Here is a 23,383-nt window from a genome sequence, read left to right as displayed (position 1 = left end):
ATCTTTTTAAATAAAGGAGAATTGGATTCTAGTCCTTCCTTTGCAGACAATTAACAAGTGTGAACTTGTGGGAGTCACCTAACTTCCCTGAACTTTAGACACCTTGATGTAATGGGAGACTATTAATGCTCACCTTGCCTTCCCGTGAGCTGTTGAAGGACCCAATAAGACATTAGGTACTAATGCTGTTCAAATTGTTATGCATTTGATAACTCAATATTTGTGTTAAAATAGGTATCAGGGGTGCCTGGGTGGCTCAGTTGGTTAAGCCTCCAACTCTTGATCTCAGCTCAGGTCATGATCTCAGGGTCGTGAGTTCTAACCCCATGCTGGGCTCCATGCTGGATGTGGAGCCTATTAAAAAAAATTAGGTATCAGAAAGTTCTCTAAAATATTTTATACCATTACCTAAATTTATTATATGTATCATATTAAGGTGTTATTTGTTTGTTTATTTTACTGAAAAGCCAATGATAGAATCTGCTTTGGAGCAGAATCACATGGCTACTTCTCGCCATTCTACTCTTTCAACAGTATTCACCCAACTCCCCGAAAACCTGAAAATTCAAGATATAATCAATTTAATACCACTGCCTTTTCCAACAGTGTTTTTATATAAAATTCCTGAAGAATTTCTATTTCACCGCTTGATTTATATGCTTGTTATTACATAAATACAACCTAATATTTACTTACAGAATGATCTCTAGCTTTGTTTTTGCACCTTCCCTATCTACAACAGGTTTAGTTCATGGAATTTAAAAACTGGCATTTTTCTGTATCATAAAAGTTCTAAACGATTATGAGAGTGACTTGGAAAATCCTCATTCTTGGGACAAATGTCCTCTAAAGGATGCATTTTTTAAGTAAAACCTGAATGTTACTACTTGTTTTCCCTTAAAGGGTAAAGCAATATGAACATTTTTGGCTAAGGACATGAGCTCTCCAAACTCCCCAGAGTGGTGTAATAGCTATTGGTCCATGAGTTCTCTCTAAGCCAATCACCCAAACAGGAGAAAACATACCTGCTGTGCCCATCTACGCACAGCCCGCCATGGAGGCACGGCTGACTGGCACATTCATCAGTATTGAGTTCACAGTGTTCACCTACGAATCCAGGGGGACAGTCACAGAAATAGGTCCCCAGAGCATCCCGACAAGTTGCACCGTTTCGGCAGGGCTGGGACCGACATTCATCAAATTCCATTTCACAGTTCACACCTTTTAAGAGAGTCAGCACAGATAAAAGGAAAAGTTTTAGTGCAGCATTCATATTTTAGCTCTTTGCCAGTGCTTTATTTACCAGAGCACTTGTCAAATGTTATGTTACCCAAAATAATTTTCCTCCTTAATTGTAATTGATATTAACTTCCTGGCACACTTGTGGGAAGTTGCACAATGCACAGCAGCTGTTACTTACAAAGAACTGTTGCATACAACAGCTTGTGGCTCTTTAGTCTGTTCAAACAAGTCATTTTTAGAACAACGTTACTGTTAACTGTACTTTTGTTGGAAGCTTAAAAGGGACTGGTCAATGTTTTCAAATTATTTTTAAACAGTTAGTTCGGCATCATGTAAAGAAGTGGGTAAGAGCTCAGACTCCAAAGTCAAACAAGCTGAGTTGGGATCTTGGCACAGCCACTTATTAGCCGTGTGACCTTGAACTATTCTTAACCTTTCCGTATCTCGGTTTCTGCACCTGAAAAATGGGACCAATACTTGTAATTACCTCACAATTATAATGTGTTCTAAAGTGCTTATGATAGTAGGCGAAACATACTAAATGTTATTAGAAGAAGAAAAAACAATACTTGTTCTTTCAACATTTATTGGACAAATACAATGTGCAATTAATTCCTTAAGTGCTCCTTCTGCAGAGGCTTTTTTTTTTAATTTAAATTTTCTGTAGTGTTGTAAAATACTATTTTCAATTAGGAAATCAGTTTCTGATTTAAACTTAATATAATCAGTGGCACTATTAGAAGCTACTTCATTTTAAGGTAATGTTACATTAAAATATATGTATTTATTTCCCTCAAAATAGTAAGTGAAAATTATTTAGTAAGTAAAGAAGTCTAAGATTTACAAAAGTAGTCACATGGAGACAAACTACCCTACTGAATCTGTCAAAATAATATTTGATAGACAATAGTCAAATTTGCATATGTTTTAAAAGATGCAAAATGGAGAGTATCTATTTTTACATATCTTTATTTCTATGCCTATAACTCAGGATAATAAATTATGTATTAAAATGATATTGAAGCATTTTCAAATGACTCAGAAGTTATTAATAGTTTGATTATGTGCCACATTTCCTGACAAAAAATGTGGCTGAATATTCTAACATTGCTGACCATTTACAACTAGATTCTATAAATACCTAAGTTGAAAGGGATGCCAGCATATTAAATTTGGTTGCTTTTTTTTAGGAAGAAAAAAACTTAAAAATTAAATTTTACGTCGATAAGAATAGGAAGCTGTGGAACAGTAGTATTTGTTGCCAGGTAAATGGCTTGCCGTGTGAGGCCTGGCCACTTCTCACCCAGTCTAGGAATGAGATCAATCATATCTGTTGTATTTGGCATTAGTAATGTCAAGAGAAGGAACACTGAACTGACCAGTAGAAGACCTACATTCTCATTCTTACTCTCTCTGAAATGGCTTTTCAGCAGTAATTTAGTATCTCTATTTCTGCCATGCAAAACAAATGACAATAGATATCTCTATTTTCCAAGAATGTGAGATAAAAATAATAAGTTCTTTAAAATATTTTTTCTTATAATTATTTTTTTAACATATATAGCAACTCATATGGTAAGGGGTTAACCTTCAGTAATTATAAGGCACAAAATTACCTGAAATGCAATGATCAATCCTAACTTTAAGCAGAATGAACTATGCCCACCCAAGAATGTGTGGTCATTGTGGGTTCCCATAATGCTCTCTGAGCAGCGGGTAACTGGCACTTACTCAGTACCTGCCATATGTAGGCTCAAAGCATGATGATTTCATATGTATTCTTGCCTGTGTCCCATACTCGTCAATAGCTGTCTTTGTGCAATTCCTATCACTACATACTCCTATGTACAATTCCCCACTACATACATATTGTCAATCCGGTTGTCCAGAGTGCCTTTGCCTATGTGATGTTGGACTATGTCCTTTGGTAGTTTAGTCATCTATATTTGCTGGAAAGTAGTAATATATCAAGCCAAATCAGTGGTTTAGAACTTGTTAAAGCTTTTCTAAATTTTATCTTGTAACTCAAATAAAATTCATATAGCCATCTGATATACACCCAGATTACTTCCTAGTGCTTAAGAAATACATTTTAAACCATTATTTTAAATTCTGAAGTTCCACTTATATGTTGCAGCTCAACTACGTTAGCTTTAAAGTGATCCTGATGTACAAATAAGAATGGGCTTGAGTAGTTTAGATACAGTTTCAACTCAGCTGGTTACTTTGGGGTGATTTATTTGTATTATCTTGATATTATTTAATGATACTATTTTTATTGCATCTTATCACTACTGCTGATATAGACAAAAATTATTGGGTCAATGTCTGCATGATGCAAAAGTAGCCAGATGAAATGTGGTGAAGTACAGTCAGTTATCCAGATGTGTTTGTGTTTCCAGATGCTGGCTTCATACATAAAACATATGGATAACTAACTATGATTTTCATTTTTCATTTGGATACTTGCTGTCAATCACATGCTTACATCTACTGAATATACAATTATTCAACCTTCAAAACCATACCTGAACTGTGAGGCCCATTCTATCTGGAAACATTCACCTTATGCCTAGTGTTAGTAAGTACAGCACCATGTTACTGTAACTGTATGTGGTAACAGAAATTGAATAGAGTCACAGTGAGTAGTACTTCTGTGGTTGATTGTCTAATAAACAGAAAATTCATAATTGTACAGTTCTTTCACAAAAATCCACCCAGGAACCAAACCAATCTCATAAAAATCCACCCAGGAACCAAACCAATCTCACAAAAATCCACCCAGGAACCAAACCAATCTCACAAAAATCCACCCAGGAACCAAACCAATCTGTTGGAATTCATTAATAGTTAATAGTATGAAACATAAAAAAATAGAAAGTGTGTGTGGGAGGGAGAAACAAACCACACAGGACAAGAAGAACTCTGCACCAAAAGAAGAAAGTATAGGACAGGAAAAGAAAAATCCACAGACGTCATTAGCTTGGTAACTCATTATAATGAATACTATGCTAATATCCACAAAGGCATCCCTACATAAAAATAGGGACCTAAGGTGTCAGATCATTAATTCCTGATAGTCCAAGATAATTTCACTCTGAACTACTCAATTTGCATTAACTGTTGAAAGAAGTTCAGAAATTTTCTCACAGCCAAATATTAACTAATATCTGCAACAACTTTGTTTTTTTTTATTTTTTAAAAATTTTTATTTTTTTATTTTTATTTTATTTTTTTTTAAGATTTTATTTATTTATTTGACAGAAAGAGATCACAAGTAGGCAGAGAGGCAGGCAGAGAGAGAGGAAGGGAAGCAGGCTCCCCACTGAGCAGAGAGCCCAATGCGGGGCTCGATCCCAGGACCCTGGGATCATGACCTGAGCTGAAGGCAGAGGCTTAACCCACTGAGCCACCCAGGTGCCCCTAAAAATTTTTATTTTTATTTCATTTCAGCATAACAGTATTCATTGTTTTTGCACCACACCCAGTGCTCCATGCAATACGTGCCCTCCCTAATACCCACCACCTGGTTCCCCCAACCTCCCATCCCCTGCCCCTTCAAGACCCTCACTCAGGTTGTTTTCTAGAGTCCATAGTCTCTCATGGTTCACCTCCCCTTCCAATTTCCCTCAACTCCCTTCTCCTCTCCATTTCCCATGTCCTCCATGTTATGCTCCACAAATAAGTGAAACCATATGATAATTGACTCTCTGCTTGACTTAATTCACTCAGCATAATCTCTTCCAGTCCTGTCCATGTTGCTACAAAAGTTGGGTATTTATCCTTTCTGATGGAGGCATAATACTCCATAGTGTATATGGACCACATCTTTCTCACCCATTCGTCCGTTGAAGGGCATCTTGGTTCTTTCCACAGTTTGGTGACCATGGCCATTGCTGCTATAAACATTGGGGTACAGATGGCCCTTCTTTTCACCACATCTGTACCTTTGGGTAAATACCCAGTAGTGCAATGGAAGGGTCATATTTTCAAATAAGGTCACAGTCTGAGGTACTTTGACATAGGGTTTAGAACTTCAACAGAGAAATTTGTGTTTTGGGAGAGGTCAGAATTCAAGCCCAACAGACTCCTGCTTGATTTTTTTTTTTTTAAGTTTTTTTATTTACTTGACAGACATCACAAGTAGGCAGAGAGGCAGGCAGAGAGAGAGAGAGGAGGAAGCAGGCTCCCTGCTGAGCAGAGAGCCTGATGCAATGCAGGGCTCAATCCCAGGACCCTGAGATCATGACCTGAGCCAAAGGCAGAGGCTTTAACCCACTGAGCCACCCAGGCACCCCAGACTTCTGCTTGATTTGTATTTCTGTCACCATCTTAAAATTCTTAATAATTTTTGAACAACGGACCCTACATTTTTTATTTTTCAGCAGAACCCACAAATTATGGAGCCTGTGTATAAGCTCTTAATTACCATTTAAGCTTTTTATAAATGATATACATAGACTGAGTTCTTTTTTTTTTTTTTTTCTGACCAAAACCTGATTGATACACAGACCCGAGACAGGAAAGATTGGAGTAGAATATTCAAATGAGCAGAACTGTTTAGGTTTTGGCCCACCTCAGGTGAGAGACAAACAGAAAGTTAAAGATGTAGCAAAAATGAAGGAGGAACAGAAGTCCCAGACTCTTCATCCTCACCCTCGGTGAGTTGGGAATTTGATACTACGCCAGATAAGTGTTGGGATCCCAGGAGAGAAGTTGTCTCCACTTCCTTATAGAAATCTGGAAAGACATCAGGGCACACATAATTTCCAAGCCACCATAGTACAGAATGGTAGAGCAGAGAAAACTATGTAGGATCTGGGTAGATGGAGATTAAATAGTTTTATAGAGAATGCTAATTAAAGCATGCAAGGCAGACAAATACTTTTGCAAATGAGTCCAGCAAATACTTTTTGTGTCATGCTGAGTTAGGAAATTATAAAAACTGTACCTGCTATTATAATTTTCCTTTCCCTTTTCCTTTGCCATTCATCATGGAAGAGTAGAAAGAACATGGATTTTGTAGACAGACCACTTAGGACGAAGCTCTGCTCTGCCATTGCTAACACCAAGGTTGGATTATAGTAAATGCTCAATGAATGGTAGGTACTACCTATAATCTATAATGTATTATAGATTATAGGTATTGTAGGTATATAGGTATTATAGGTATAGGTATTATAGATATATAGGTATATAGGTATTATAGGTATAGATATAGGTATAATCTATAATAGGTATTACCTATAATCTATTTGTTCTTTCCTATTCCTTCTTCAATTCCCCAGGGTAGATAGGCTAAAAAAATATTTCTGAAAAGTCTTTGGAAGCAAACATATTCCTGAAAGGGAATTTGGAAAAGATTCCAATTCCAAGAAAACAAATAGAGATGGCATACTGGACAGATTTGGAGGAGCCACTATACTAAATATGATTTTTTTTTAAAGGGCTACAATGGACATAGACACAGCTAATGAGCAACAGTAAATATATAGCCTACTATTTTGGTAGTAAATATTTGAGGTAGCTCAACTGACTTTAAATTAGGAGAAAAGAGTAGACAACGAGGGGCTCCCCAGAACTGCAAATCTGCAAGGAGATAACTGCAGGTCAAGAACAAGAAGGCTCAGAAAACAATACAGGCCCATCAGTAGAATAGCTCTCCACAAAGCCCAGGCTCCTAAGGAAACAGCAAGATAGAGAAGGCGCTTTGGACGGTATGAGTGTGGAGAAGCCAGGTGGTTGATACTCTGCGAAAGATGAGGTAAACATTCAACAGAAACAAGGACACTGGAAGTTCAGAATGTGGGAACCTCGGTGGGAAAGGGTTTGGAAGGATGAGAGGGTCCAACTTGAGACTGCATCAGGGTATGGCTGTAGGGGGATAGTGGAGCAGGTCACTGAAAACAAGGAGCTCAAGAAATGCGAAAAGCATGGCCCATAAAATTCTGAAATTGCTCCCAACTGGATCTGGACAAAGTGAAAAGTCTTCATTTTTGACAACTAAAAACTTTGGTAATCCTTCTGGTTTCATATCTCCTCACAATTCTATCAGCACTCTCTATGCCAGTCGTATCAGATCATTGTCTTCTTCTCAAACCCGCCATAGACTCCAACCTCCCAGTGCTTGGACACACCAATTCTCTCTCTCTCTCTCAAAGGTTTTTTCCTACTTGTCCATCTGATGAAGTCATCCTTTTTTTTTTTTCTTTTTTAAGATTTTATTTATTTATTTGACAGATCACAAGCAGGCAGAGAGGCAGGCAGAGAGGGAGGAGGAAGCAGACTCCCCACCGAGCAGAAAGCCGGATGTGGTGCTCGATCCCAGGATGCTGAGATCATGACCTGAACCGAAGGCAGAGGCTTTAACCCACTGAGCCACCCAGGGGTCCCAAATGATGAAGTCATCCTTTCATACTTATGTTAAATGCCTCATCCTCAGTGAAGTATACTCCCCAATTTCCTTACTGGCTCCATCCTTTCGTGTTTTCATAGCATTTTCAGCTTTATAGTTTCTTATTTGTTACTTGCTGATCTCCAACAACTGCTTTAAGGACAAGGATCCTTCCTTATCATCAATAGTAAGAGCTGAGATTCACCAAGAGCTTATTTCACATCGGGTATTGTGCTAAGCATTTTATGTACATTATTTGATTTTGTTTGATCTTTGAAAAATCACCCATGAGGCGTTATCATTATGCTCTTTTTCTTCATAAAGAAACTGAGGCACAGGGAAAGTAGGAAACCTGACACAGACTAAAAGGCTAGAAGGTGGTAGAGCTGGATTCCATTAGATACCATCTGAGTTTAGAGCCTGTGCTATTGGCCATGAGCCTGCATCACAGCCCAGGGCCTTACGTCCTTCAAGGATGTGCATCCTCAGTGTCTGGCAAATACCTGCCCCGTGACAGGTGTTCAGCACGCTTTGCTGAATTGAACCAAATGTGAAGAAGTTGGCTGGGAAAGAGCAGAAGTTATTGAGAATGCTGGTCGTGTCTTGGAGGTTGGGAAGTAATGGCTTGTGAGGAAAAGAAGAGTAGTGTAAGCAGTAAATGAATGGTGAATCAATGGTCTTTCAGGAGTAGGGGGGTTAGCAAGAAAGCAAACCTTCTCTCCTGGCTCTGAGAATGGAGTTAAAAAAAAAAAAATAAGCAAAACAAAAACAAAAACAAAAAAACCCTTTAATAAGGGTTGCGTGGAAAGTGGTTTCATCAAATTCCAGCAAAGGTGAAGGAATCAAAGACACTTTGGAAAAGACTGAAGGGTTGTCTTTGCCTGATTTGTGTTTAAGAAAGACAATGATCTAGAAGCAGGTGACCATTCTAATGAGTATCAGGAAATTTCCGGTGACATCTTCATGTAAGATACACATTAGCAGTCTGTAACTCTAGGCCACATTACTCTTCTGATTCCAATTATTGTAGGATGTCTTCTCCAACTATCTCAACAGCCATCATTCCACAATTCCAAATAGAAACTCTCCTCCGTCCGCCCTCACTGATCGCCTACACCCCTATCCCTGCCAAACTTCTCTTCTCCGTGAATGGGATTATCTCCCAATCACCCAGGCCGGATTTCTAGGAGTTATCATCATCTTGTTTTCATTTCCCACATTCTGATTAGTCACCAAATCCTGTCATTTCCCCCACGGAAATGGATCTAAAGGGCCATCCCCATTGCTCCAACCTTATTCAGACACTCACCATCTCTCTTCTTGTCCTACTGCTACTGACATCTCTTTTTCAAGTCATTCTCTACATTTCTGAGAGTGATCATTATAAAATACAAGTCTGACGATATCAAAATTTAGAATAGTTCCTCTTATCTCCGGGATATAGCCTTCGAATATGGTAGAAGATTCAGTAAGGTGTGGACTCTATAGGTACCACCTACAGTGATGTTCTTACCGCTCCACCGTCTCACATATCTTTGGGCGGCACATAGCATTCCCCTTGCTTGTGATGTCCCACACCTCACTCCTAGTCCCCGGGAGTTAATTCTCATTCATTCTGAAGAATTGAGTTTGAGTATCCCATGATGCCGAACACTCTACTTAACTACTTATGTCTGCCTTAGGTGCCACTCGACACTTCTCTTATAATCCCCTGTCATATAAAAGTACGTATTATATTTTACCACAAATGCTTATTTGTTCATTTTATCTATAAAACCATCAAAGTGAATTTTTTTTGTCCTTTCACACTAAGATCTATAGCATTTAGCACATATTCTTAGATATAGAAAACGCTCAAAAAATAAAAGAAAAGAAAACACTCAATGAGTTTTGAATGAATGATCGCGCCTCGCTATGGACTAATCCATCATCTGTCCCAGAAGGCAATCTGGTCTGCCAGGACAGAGGTCCTCAATGCTTCTGCGAGCCTGGCCCCATTCTAAATCAAAAGGCGTAAAGGCAGATTTATGGCTTTGGCAAACGTTTAAAACGAAACACTGTTTCTGAATGACTGTGCCTTAAACTTCTGATCAGCATTAGAGATTTTGCACCTCAATATGCATCCTTCAGCAATTATAGATCAATGGTAACATTCTGTGCCCCAAGATAGCGCCCATCATATGTTATCAGCCTGAAGCAGGTCTCGTCATTGATGTGATCATCACTCATTGCGGTGGGGAGAGAGAATGCACAACGCATGCAGTGTGCCATCGACAGACCACGCTCAACACCGTTCTCGTTACCTGCAGAGCTCATGCTTTGGGAATAACAACACCTAGCTTTTAGTTATCATCCTAAGTTTCAGAGTCTGCTCAATATATTTAATATTTAACAGGCCACTATGCATACTATTTCCTTCTGAATAAGAATTATATACACCATTCTTGTGTTCTTTAAAGAATGATGCATGGTGGATTGATTACAACAATTATCCATGCGAGTCTGAACCACGTATCACTGCAAAGAGGTACTCCAGCACCCCTAACCACGACAGCTAGAGATTATATCACCCATTCCTCCGCTATATCATAGTTATGACATTTTTAACATCCTAGAACAAAGAGGCTGATGACTTCGGGCTCTGGTTAATAGTGTAAAACAAGCATAACATTGATGAGCAAGATGCTGTGGAAGATTAAAGGCAGATTTTCAATTTTCAGGGGAACATCTTGAGTTTTTACCTAGTAAGATTTCTAGCTTATGCAATTAGATATAACTTTTCCAAGAACGCTAAAATACCTTTTACAAAATAATCACTTAAAGTAGACTCTATAAGCCTGGGATTCATCTCTGAAAGATGACTGAATTTTATCCATTTGACGACTGCTCTTTTCTCTGTCATAGGTTTAAATCTAGGAATTATAAGGCACTCCATAACAAGTGCGCTTGGCGTATTATATTTTAGCCACAGATTTTTTTTGTCTCCTGATATATATGAAATCAGTGTAACTATCAGTGATTCATTCTGATGAAATATGAAAATGGGTTCATATATTATTTTATACTATTTACTTACTTTATATACTTTACCATTATTTCTTATTGGTATTAATACTTTATTATTACCACAAAAGTCTACTCCCTGACCTGGCCTCCCTCTGCCCATGGTCCAGGTCTCCCTGGCCTCTCATTGGATGCTCCACACGCCAGGCTACCCACCCAGCCAAGGCAAGGCAGTCGTATTCCCATTAGGTTGCCTTCAGGGGACCAGGTGCCTGTAGGTTAGGGATGCAATTCCACACTTTGTTCCCTAAACCCCCTTTCCAGGGAGCTGGCATCTCTCGACGGAGGTCCTCCTGCAGTCTCCAGCTACATGGAACTGCACTGCACAGCCTGTGCTGTACAGTCTTCTCTCCAGGGCTTGAGCATCCGAGCCCTTCAGGCCTGAGGTCTAGGGCCCAGCCCCATGGCCCCTCCCACATCAATACAACCTGATACTATGGCTACAAAGATGGCAACAGTCACTCTCCGTTTGGACGCGCTACCTGATGGGGAATCCAGGCCTCTCCAGGAACCAGAAATCCCAGATGTTTCTCATTCCAGGGCACCTGGTTCCCCCAAGCAAGGCTTCAGAATTCCAGAGATATCTTGTTCGGAGTGATAGGGTCCCTTTGTGAAGCTGCAGCCTTAGACGTCAGCAGATGCCTGGTTTCCCACAGAGAACACCATAGGAACCCAGCCTCTCCTGAATCGGTCCTGGCCTGGTTTAGGAACCAGAGCTGGACCAGATCGCTGCTTGTTCCAGAAAGCTGTGCCAGACCAATATGCCCTTTCTGGATCCAAAACCCCAGTAGCCTCTGGGTACTAGAAATCCCTGGTGTCTCTTGCTGAAGGATCCTCAGTCAAGCCTGCCCCACCTGGCCCTGGCAAGGAGGTCAAATTGCCCCAAATCTGCCTTCAAGAGGAATAGTCATCAGTTGGTTGGTTGTGACTTGGAATTAGGCAGATGTTTATTTCTATTAGAGTCCACTCTAGTGACCTGGCCCTTGCAGACCCAGGATGGCTTCCAAATCCCTGACTTCCCTGACACCCTGGGCAAGGTCAGTACCGACCCCTTCAGGAAGTTTCCAGCAGCGGTACTCCTCCAGGCCGGAAGAGCTAGGGTCTGGCGCCAACCACCTGCAGATCCTCCTGGGTGCAGGGATGCCCCAGCTCTGTGAATCACTCTGAGGCAGCGGCTGCAAATAGGTGACAGTCCTCATTCCAAGGTGCTGCCTGATACTGACAAAGGCGTCTCCAGGAATAACTGATCCCAGATGTCTTTTATTCCGGGGTATCCCCGTGCCCGAGGCAAGGCTTCAGAGTTCCTCCAATAACTGGCTCCTCTGTAGGTGCAGGCCTGAATGAGGCCAGATGCCTGCCTTTCCCCAAGAGCCCAGAACAGGGAGTGCCTCCCCTGAACCGGGTCACAGCCCAGGACAGAACGGAGATGGCCCAGATTCCCGCTTGCCACAGAGCAAGGAGTGGGTCCCACACGCGCAGCTGGCTCTCCAGCGGAGACCGCTGCAGCAGTGCCAGCGACTGGGGCTCCCCAGACCCGCGCGCCCCGCCTGGCCAGGCAGCCAGGTCCCCCCCGCCCCACCCCACGCCTGCCTTTGGGGAAATCGGCGCCACTGGGTATGGGGGGGGTGCTGCTCCTGGGCGGTTACCTTATGTCTCCGCGACCCTCGAACTCCCCCCAAACTCTGGGGCTGTTAATGGCAAGATGCGCCTGTGCGCGGTATGTGCTATTTTCTTTATGAATTAACTGGTTTCATTATTTTGTCATTATAGATACAGAAATCTTTTTCGTTTCTACAGGATTTGCCTTCACAGAGAGACATAACTGGAATAACCTCTGCTTTCCATCTTCAACTCGTTTTCTGCGGGTTTTCTGAAGTTTTACCGCTATTTGCCCTCCCGTCTATTCCTTCTACCGTCGGTGCGCGTTGAAGAATGTTCTCGACGCTGTGGCAGTATTCTCAGCTTTCTAGAAAGATCGCGGAGGCTAGAAGTAGTTCTAGGGATAGGATAGAAAGACTGGCTCCTGTGGGTCAGCCCTCAACAGAGAATAGGGAGTGCGTTCTAGTGCTTTCTTGAATCTAATGACACTTTCAGGAATACGGTTGTCAGTGGAAATATGATTCTACTTCCCCATGCCCTACTGCTGCTCCCAGTACTAACAAACCCGCCCTTCCTTCCTTCGTCCCAAAGTCTGTCTGTGTGCTATTCCTCTCACTTTACTGCTATCGTAAATATCGTAACATGTGGCAAGATGTTATTTGATTCTAAAATGTTCTATTCCTAATTAATAGGTATGCTTCCTCAATCTACTGCCTATATTTAATGTGTATGCATATATATACTTTGTCATTTATAAAATTAGTAAAGTTTAATTCAGAGTAACTCATTTCCAACTCTCTAAGATGCTATGTTTGAAATACACTCTACTTTGATAAGTGGTTTCTATCTTGCTTAATTTTGTGAGTTTCTTGGGAAGATAATAGGGAAATATAATATTTGCATCTTATGTTAAATACGCCAACGTTATACATTTCACACTTCTGTAATTACAATGTTTTAATCATTATGATATCTTTCTTGTGTTTTTATCCATTAGGATAATTGTAATTCCTGAATGTTTGAAATGTTATAAAGCAAATACAGTCCTAATTCTTTTGTTCAATGATATGGCAGGTTCAGAGAATAAATTCTTGCCTACACATATCATAATTTTCCAGTTTTAAACTTGATAATAGAGCACAGAGATTATGACCTCAGTTAGTTTATCTCTGAGTACGGTTCTAATATATTTAAAAAAAAAAAAAAGCTGTTCAGTTTAAGAAACAGATTCCTGGGGCGTCTGGGTGGCTCAGTGGTTAAGCCGCTGCCTTCGGCTCAGGTCATGATCTCAGGGTCCTGGGGTCAAGCCCCGGGTCAGGCTCTTTGCTCAGCAGGGAGCCAGCTTCCCTCTCACTCTCTCTGCCTGCCTCTCTGCCTACTTGTGATCTCTCAGTCAAATAAATAAATAAGATATTAAAAAAAAAGAAACGGATTCTTATAAAAAGTATAGGTAAATATTGTTAAATGCTAGCAGCAATACTTGAAGATATTAAATTAGTGACAACCAGCATTTTCACGGCTTCATAGTTTATGGAAAAACTTTGAGTAAGTCATTTCATTGTCACCATGACCCTGAGAGTTAGGTGGTATTATAATGCCTGTGTGTTAGAGTGAGGACACAGTTGAGAACTATTTATCAATGTCAAACCACTAGAAACCACTAGACTGCATCGGAGGTGGAACTGGAAGCCTTGTCTTCTGCTTTCAGATTCCACAGTCTCTCCATTTCACCCACACTTAATATTACTGCGTATTTTTTAGCTCTTCCCCTCCTCACTCAGGCCTGCACACACACACCCTGCTGGTAGCCAGGAAATCAGAGAAGTACTCAGATGGGGAGTTTAAAATGGAGCATTGCCATTCGCAACTACTAGCTACACCACAAACCAGGTCAAAGCAACAATGACAGAAGAGCCGTCCGCTCCTTTCTTTTTTTTTTTTTTTAAGATTTTTTTTTTTTTTAATTAGACAGAGACTGATCACAAGTAGGCAGAAAGGCAGGTAGAGACAGAGGGGGAAGCAGACTCCCCACCAAGCAAAGAGCCTGATGCGGGGCTCGATCCCAAGACCCCGGGATCATGACCTGAGCCAAAGGCAGAGGCTTTAACCCACTGAGCCACCCAGGCACCCCATGTTCACCCCTTTCTAAAGCCCCTGTAGTCATCCCCCCCTTGTTCCTCAGCTCATTATTACTCGTACAATAATAGTGGTAATAAATGTTGTCAGAGGACGTGAGTTTCAGCTCAGCATCCTGAAAGAAGTGCATTTTTGCTTTGCTCATAGGCTGCTTGTTCTCTGAAGATCTTCCTGGCCCTAAGCAGTGTCATGGGTTCCTTTCTTGGTGTTTCCTCAGCATTCTGTCTAGCGAGAGACCGTGAGTTTTGTTTGCACGCCTCTTCCCAGAATAAACTGTGAGTATTTGTCAGGGATAATAAATTTTCTCTTAGTCATTTTTATGTCTCCACGGTCTGGCACAGTGTCCAGTGCCATGCAAGTATGTCATAAATATTTGCTGAATGTGTAATTTGTGTTATTTTGTTCACTCATTCAACAAACATTTGGCAAAAGCCAGTAACTTCATTTCTTCATAAAAGTATTTCACATGGCTCTCGTTCTGAGCAAAAGCCTGAACAAGTGTTTAGTTTTTTTATATGACACTACAAAAAGTGATCAACTTCTAGAGTTAAGAGCACATAGAAAAATAGTCATTTTCTTTTGAAGACATGAAGATACTACCTGGGAAATTCAAATACTCTTTTCTGGTTGGTGCACGTTATTTGCCTTTTGGGTGTGAAAAATATTAGTTACGGGCATATATACCAGATGGTGAGTGAAATGTGAAATATTTTGGTTGATGGTCACAGAAACAATATGTAAGTGTTCTTTGAATTCATATCTTACATATTGTATATCCTTACACAAATACAGACAATTAATTATTCCCAATAAGTTGGTTTAAGTTTATCAAATCATTTATGTATTAACTTCCTTTTAATTTATTATTAACTTATTAATTAATTATTATTAACATATTAAGTTTAAGAAAAACTTCAATCAGTAATCAGTAAAAAACTTTCAATAGTAATGGTAATCATAATTATAATAACAATTTTTCTCATAAAATAAGCTTAGATTTTATAATATATAATACTTTAATTTCCCTAAGTTATGTTCATGACCATTAAATTATCTATCTGATTTGTCATACAAAAATGATATTAGAAAAGTGATTTAGTTAATCAAAAATATATTTAGAAAAGATGGAACATAAGCCTCATTCAAATTTCCAAACTGGCTGAAATTCAAATTGATAAGGGCCACTGTAACGGCAACATCAGCGTTAGTGACATCATATCTGCTGGTCTTATTCATCAGAATGGATGAAGATTATTGGAGTAGGCACAGAAAAGAACATAAAAAATTATTAATGGAAGAAGGTCTGATAGAAAATTATAAATGAATAACCATGTAATGCAGAAAGATAGAATAAGTTTCAAGTGTGCATGTGAGAGACTGTATGACAATGCAGTTGATAGAAACTGGTAAAGCACCACACTTGCAGGAACTGTACTCCAGGCTAGACCTGTCCTGCATTATCTAGACTTCCCACCAGAGGGCAATAGAGAGCAGGTCAGTAAAGGTGTGCACACATTTTGTTTGCATGAACCATGATCCTCTGTGTTAATTCTTATCTGAAATTTTAAAAGAGGAAAAAGGTGTTGTTAAAACTTGATACCTTTCTTTGCTTTTCCCCAATTAATAATAGTCCATTGACTTAGATTATTGTATTATTGGACACCTAGTTCTACCTTACCCACTTACTTCAGTATGTCCTCAACATAACAAGGAGAGAGATTTTCTTAAAATGTAAGTCAAATCATTTCTGTCCTCTGCTCAAAACTATCCAACAACTTCCCGTCTTATTAAGAGCAAGAGCCAAAGTCCTTACAATGGCCCACCAGCCCCAGTAGTCGATTATGTCTCCTTCTCCTTGTTTACTCCACTCTAGTCACATCAGCTTCTTTGCTGCTTCTCAAACATTCCAGTACTTTTGACCTCAGGGCCTTTGCACTGAATGCATTAAATATGCACTGAATGTTCCTCTGCTTTGAATGCTATTCCACAACACATTTGCCTGACTCCCTTCCTTTCCTCTCTAGAACTTTACTCATGTGTTACTTTCTTAGTAAGCCCTTCCCTAGTCATTTAATGTAAAGTTCAATTCTTAAATCTCCCCCCCCCTTTTTTTACTTTTACTTTTCTCCACTGTATTTATCACCACTTAGCCCACTAAATATTTAATTTATTACTTATTTTATACACATCTGTCTCTTTCCTCTAGAATGTAAGAGGACTTTTTCATCACTTTATTCTTATATTTGCAGAACCTACTATATTTGCAATGCCTACTTCGATGTATATACATGCAGAATTGTCTGTGTATTGACAAAATAAACAACTGAATGAATTCAACAGATAGTTGTTTTTATTCATATCATTTATCCAGAACTGTTACTATCAATAAATACTACACACACACTCTACTTTGTGCTGTCACATGAAAATCCTCATCATTGTCTATATCAGTGGTTTCTCAAACTGTGGCCCCCACCCCAGCAACATCAGCATCAGTATCACATGGGAGCTTGTTATAAATGCATAGCCCCCACCACAAATCTACTAAATCAGAAACTGTATTTTAATAAGCTCTCTGGGTGAGTCTGATACATGCTAAACTTTGAGAACTACCAACAGAGATAAGTTTATTAAGTTGGAGATGAAAATTGAAATTTCAAAGCATTCTTATTTTTCATATTAGAGATTTCAAGTTTTTCATGGGTATAAATAAGTTTGGGAATATTCTGGCTTTAGTAAATGGTAAGTGAGTCATCTTCTTACTGAACCCTACATCTAGGCCAGATCCTAATGTCTTACTCCTGGACCTACATCTAGGTCCAGATCCTTTTCAGGCCAGATCCTAATGTCTTACTCCTGGTATTGCAGTGAGTTTCTAACTAACTATTCTCCATTTGCTACCTAGTCTTCTAACTAGTCTCCCTATACTAACACATTTTCTTGAATATAAAATGAATTTTTTTCATAAGATTTCGTTTCTGAAATAAAGATGCATCTTATAATCAATAAGTAAATTTGATGAAGTGGGTTTTTTTTTCCTTATTTTCCACAAGATTGTTTCTATGCCAAAAACCTATTTTATAATGGAGGAAATAAGATATTTTCCTGCAGTGTTTTGCTTCATCGTGCATCTGATTGCCCTTTCCCTGCCCTCTCGTGGCCCCGTTTTTCTCATATTGCAGGCATCTTAAGTGAAAAATGTTCCCTCATCAATCTGCTCGTTTTAAGAAAGACCTCAGTGAAAGAATGATGTATTGCATAAACTTGAACTCAAAGCAGTCACATGCTCAAGGTGAATATTCTTTTCATTAAAAGAAGTTTGCAGCTGTTTACTTTCAGCTTAAATTGGAGTTTTTGCTTATGCCTGGCATATTCTCACCAACCTCTTTAGCAGCTCTCTCTAAGCCTATCTCTGTAGTTCATGAATCACCACTTAGGAAACACAGTGGAGTGCACAGAGTAGGATTCCCGCAGTGTGAACCCCCTCTCCGTGTGCTACAGCTCTTTTTCCTCTCCTACCTCTCTGTCTTTTAAAATTTATTACGTTTTCTTACTTTGCTGCTCTGAGGAGCACAGGCTTTTCCCTGGAAGCCAGCTTCTTTATGAGTCTCTAAATTTGGATGTACCGCACAGCAGCTAGGTTATTGTAATAGCTTCCAAGATTCATTGGGAGGTCTAGGTTGAGCCAAAGTACGCATCCATGCTGATTACTAATTCTTTTTCTTCCCTTCCGAGCTCTGGCTTTTCCCCTGGTCCTATAGACCTTCCTTGAGTTTCTCATTAATTGCCACAAATACTGGTAGCCGGGGGATGGCACTGAGGTAAGCAAGCCTCCTTGTGGGCCTAGATGGGGGGGTATTTCAAGAAAAGTTTCTAAATTAAGTTCACATAAATCTGATTTCTGGCTCCCAGCCCTAGCTATACATTAGAATCGTCAGTTAAATTGGACTCTCTGAAGGTGGGGGTCTGAGCATCTCTGTTTCAGATCTCTGTGGGTGATGGCTGCTGTCTAGTCAGGGCTGGGAACCACTGATGAGCTCCCAGAATGCGGGCTGTTTTACTTGGGGAGACTGGTGATCAAGCCTAAAATTGCACCTTTGTGTCCGAATAAACCTAACTAGCTCATAACAGACATGATTCTTACTACCTGATGAGTGTCATTTAAACTCTGTCTGTAAGCGAGTTATAGTTATGTCAGCAGAGCTAAAATAATAAAATTTAGCTGATTTCTTAGAAAACAATAGAAGAACATAGTCAAATAGGGAACAACTCTATTATATCAGGGTTTGAGCAAGGGAAGTGTCCTCACTGTGGGCTTTGAGCTAATATTATAATGAGAAAAAGGCATTGATTTTCATTGGGTCCAGCTGTGATACGATATATCCACAGTATAAGTTAATTCATTGTAAAGTATTATAATGGAGGTAGTTTACTACATTTGGAATATACCCTTGACATCTTTTATGCCTAATTTATACCACTGAAAGGATTCATTATGATCCAATTAATTGAAATGCAAAAAATAAAAACACATACATTGTAAAACATCCTTTTTCAAGCTGTGTTTTGCAATTACAAGACTATTTCAGAACACTGTAGCTAAAATGGCTGAGACATTTCTCTGATGTCATGTCTGTTTCTTTTAGTCACCATTCACACTATTGTACTAGCAGCAGGAAATAGAAGATACTATCTTGATAAACCAAAGCAGTTGGTAAATGTGTCCATTATAAACAAAAGCAATCCCACACCAGCCCCACAAAAATGTATCTCTTATTTTTACTCAAAAATTTTAAAAACTGAAATTGAATTGCTGTAACTCAATTTTAAACAATGAACATGACAATTTGGCATCTAAATAAGGAAATTTCTTGTATAAGTACTGTTTCATAAACCCCTCCATTGTTCCTCGTAAGTTTTAGTTTAATATTGGTAGTTGAAGGCAATCAATAATAAAAAAAATTTCCACTTAATACATCATTCTACAATCATAACATATGCGTAGAGAAGGCAAACTCTAATATCTATTTACCTCAATTTCATTACCACAGAGGGTGCCCAGAAAAATATTGTGTATAGTAAGTATACACAAGAATTTAGGCAGTTAGAACAATTCAGAAACAGTTTATTAAGCAGCCATTACTCACTACGCTGGGCACCTTAAGTACTATTCCTAAGGTGTCTTAATACAAATGTATGTCTTAATACGAATGCTGACATGTAATAAATACCTCCAAATGTCGATGAATTAAAGAATACATATAAGACATGACTTCTGTCCTTTCGGAACTAATACTTCAGTGGGAAGAGACAAAAACACAAATATCTGAAGAATAGGACAGAGTTCTTTAATAGAGGCACAGACTGCTACAGAAGTAATAATTACTGTAGCCGCTTAGAAGTATTATTTTAGCAGAGAGTAAATCAGAAATGTTTCTTGAGTTAGGCGAGAGATGAACAAAGTTCTGCAAGTACAGAACTTCACAGAGTAGACATTGACTTGAAGAAGGACCTCCCAGAGGGAGGGAAACCACCTGAGTAGAAAATGAAGACAATTCAGGGAAAGGGAATGCCTTGGTGGAAGAGGCTGTAGAGATAATATGTAAGGGACAAATTGTGAAGGGTTTTCGATGAGATGTTAAAATTATTCTGTGTGGTGGGCAGCTCTCAAGCTTCTTCAGAAGGAATGGCACAGTCAGATCTATTTTAGAAGGATTATTTCAGAGGCACTGTTCAGAATAACTTGAAGGTAGAGGCTGGAGGTAAAGTGTGGGAGGTTGTATAATAAGTATACACAAGATGATGAGGACATGAGCAAAGGCACTGATAAAAAAAAATGGAGGAGCTCAATTTGGAAGACATCTTGTCCAGAGAGACTTTGAGGATTGGTGGATTGGTTGTAGGTAAGGATTAAGGGAAAGGGAGCAAATTTCATGACAGAGCAACTAGGGATATAGCTATTTTATAAAAGCGATATTTCAGAATGTATAATTTTAACAAGATGACATTGGAGGATTCTGGTATAAATTTTGAAGAGAAGTACTTTCCAAATATATTGCTTAACATCCTCAGGAAAAGAATGACAAGACAGAGAAGTTAAGTGTGAAAGGGTTCAGAGAAGAAGGTAAGTTGAAAGTCAGATACCGCAGGAGGTTACAAAAGTAGCAAGAGATCTGGGAAAAGTGGCATTTAAATGTAAATAATGTCACCCAGATGTGAATCAGGAAGCACAGGAAAGCTGTGAGCAGGTTAGAATAATGAATGTGAGAAAGCATAGATGACATGAGTTGCCCCTTACTGTACAGACTCCAAAGAGTAAAACAGGGCAAGAAGGATGGTCACCAGGAAGAAATGACCTGACTGGGTAACTGGTTCAGGAGGGTGAGTGTAGACACTGAGCCTGAGGATAGTAAATGGCACGTACCCTTTTAGTGAATGAATGGTCAGCCTGTTACTCTGTGCTCAAATACCACGTCAACAGGAACTTTGTGAATAGACAGGAGGTACTACTGTTTGCTCTTTCCAAGAAATTAAAGAAGTGACTTCTTTATTTTAGAAAAGTGACTTCCTTATTAATAAAATTGTGGTTTATTTTATTTACCATGCTCCATCAGCCGTGCTGTCACTCATCTGTTGCTCACATTCTAGAACCCCTAACGTCTGTCCATTCCATGGCCTGCCTTCCCAGCAGGCTGCAGTCGCAGGCGTGGGCATTCCTGGCACACTTTCGCTAGCACAAAAGGCATCTTCTCATGAGGAAACTTGAAGGGCCCTGACCTGGAAAGCAAGGCGCCATAGAGCCCACTAACTCGAGGCTGAATCTGAGAATTAAATAATGGGAAGGCTCCATTTAAAACAACAGCGACAGTTGGCAAATATTTAGGCTCTGGGAATTTTCATGGTTCAGGGAGCTTTCTATCTAGTGATTAATTCCCGCCAAGACCATTTTCATAAGCAATTGGATGAGACCTAAAAAGTCACTTCTGCTTCTGTCATACTAAAAGAAGGGAAAGCTAACTACCTCTTCTGGTCCTCACATGTGATAGACTTACCAGAATAGTCTTGGGGACAAATACAAGTGTATCTTCCTATCTCGTTGAGGCACGTGGCTTCATTCTTACAGGGATCCGAGACACATTCATCCACTTCCAGGTCACAATGCCTGCCTTGATATCCTGGGACACAGAAGCAGGAATAGCCGTTGATTCCATCCTGGCACATGGCCCCATTGTGGCAGGGGCTGGAAGCACACTCATCAAGATCGTTTTCACAGAACCTTCCAGCATATCCGTCAGGACAGATGCAGACAGGGTGAACAGGGTCCTGACGGCAAACACCTCCGTGCTGGCAGGCGTTTGTGCCACAGGAAACAATGGCGGTTTCACAGGTTGTCCCACTAAAACCAGGCAGACATTTGCAGAGAAAACTCCTTTCTCCTGGGGTGTTCACGCAAGTGGCATTTCCTTGACAGGGATTGGAGAAGCATGGGTCTCTCATGCTGTCACAGTCTTTGTCCAAATTAATGGCTGCGTCTGGACAATGGCAATCATTGTCCTTTGAATAATCATTGCATGTAGAATTGTTTTGGCAAGAATTTGAGAGGCACCTGGTGTCATTTTTATTGCAAAAGGAACCTACAAGGGAATAAAAAAATATCAAGATGAAGTTTACAGATATATGGCTAAAGATACAATTAAATATCTTTCTGTTCTTCTGTCATCTCAGACTCATTCATGAAATACAGTTGGCTGCATTCTGTTGATGAGCTTGATCAAATGATGTCTAATGATGAGGGTTTTCATGAATGGTGATTTGTCAGTCTTGTCATGTAGTTGCTAATAAGAAACAAAAATAGCTAGTTTGAGAGTTCTTTGCTTCTCCACTTCCCTTTCTCAGGGCCAAATGCCGTTGAGCAGTGGGGTGAATTGAAGCAACTGGTAAACTGTCCTATACACGTACATTTTGGAAATTCACATTCTCCCATGGAAGATTCTGGAGTGTACTGGGAAATAAGATAAAAATTGTCTCTGAATATAGTCTAACTGAAACTAATATATTTTTTTAAAGATTTTATTTATTTATTTGACAGACAGAGATCACAAGTAGGCAGAGAGGCAGGCAGAGAGAGAGGAGGAAGCAGGCTCCCTGCTGAGCAGAGAGCCCCATACGGGGCTTGATCCCAAGACCTGGGATCATGACCCGAGCCAAAGGCAGCAGCTTTAACCCACTGAGCCACTCGGGCCCCTGAAACTAGTATTTAAGTGAATGTTACAACTTGGTTTATGACTGCTTTATCACACTTACCATTTATGTTCTTTAAAAAAATAGAATAATGAAAACATTAAAACAAAATAAAATACCAACTATTTGTTGAAGCGCTACTCTTTGTACCAAGCTTGCCAGGTATGTCACATACATTGTTTCTAATCCTCAGGGCAACACAGTGTTATTACGTACGTCTTACAGATGACAAATTAAATCCTTCTGCAAGGAAATAGATGTAATAAAGTTTATGGAATTTGTTTTTTCTTTAATTTGTTTTTATAAAAGCATCTTGGTTCTAGGGATACATTTGTAAATTCTATTTGGAATAATAACCAGTGAGAAAACAATAATTCTTTAATTTTTTGTCAACTCATTAGATATTTGTATGTAGAAGTTTTCCCCCAAACATACATGCCTTATGATCACAGCATTCTTATCTTCTGAACACATATACAGAGAAGCTGGATGATTTGTCAACTCAGTTGTATTATCCTACAAAACACTGTCTTGCATGTGGACTCATCTACGATATCATTCTCTTATTTTTACTTCCTTTCTTATAATATTGCTCACAAATATCATAGTAGGCAACTGTACAGGCTTATAATTTTAAAAAAGGTACAAAATTGAGAGTTTGCTCTTAGGACATGAGACATAAATCAACTATTGTCAGAAGAAAATAGT

At 39.5% G+C, this 23,383-nt stretch overlaps 1 protein-coding gene across 3 annotated transcripts in view; it reads right to left on the bottom strand.

Annotated features, from left to right (window-relative positions):
• Positions 1–21,946, bottom strand: part of CRB1 (crumbs cell polarity complex component 1) — a 148,395-nt gene extending 126,449 nt beyond the window's left edge. For 2 of the 3 annotated variants that reach the window (XM_059145900.1, XM_059145902.1), the window contains exons 1-2: positions 21,487–21,946; positions 1,026–1,221 (exon numbers count right to left, since the gene is read on the bottom strand). In XM_059145900.1, coding sequence (XP_059001883.1) covers positions 1,026–1,221; positions 21,487–21,931 — 641 coding nt within the window. In that variant the 5' untranslated portion in view covers positions 21,932–21,946. The remainder of the gene's footprint in view (positions 1–1,025; positions 1,222–21,486) is intronic. The other variant, XM_059145901.1, reaches the window with a different exon arrangement.
• Positions 21,947–23,383: the final 1,437 nt, after the last annotated feature.

The sequence above is a fragment of the Mustela lutreola genome, chromosome 14, assembly GCF_030435805.1.
Source record: "Mustela lutreola isolate mMusLut2 chromosome 14, mMusLut2.pri, whole genome shotgun sequence".
Classification (NCBI taxonomy): domain Eukaryota; kingdom Metazoa; phylum Chordata; class Mammalia; order Carnivora; family Mustelidae; genus Mustela; species Mustela lutreola.
The sequence above is the reverse complement of the archived record's forward strand: the minus strand, read 5'-3'. Positions and strand labels throughout refer to the sequence as shown.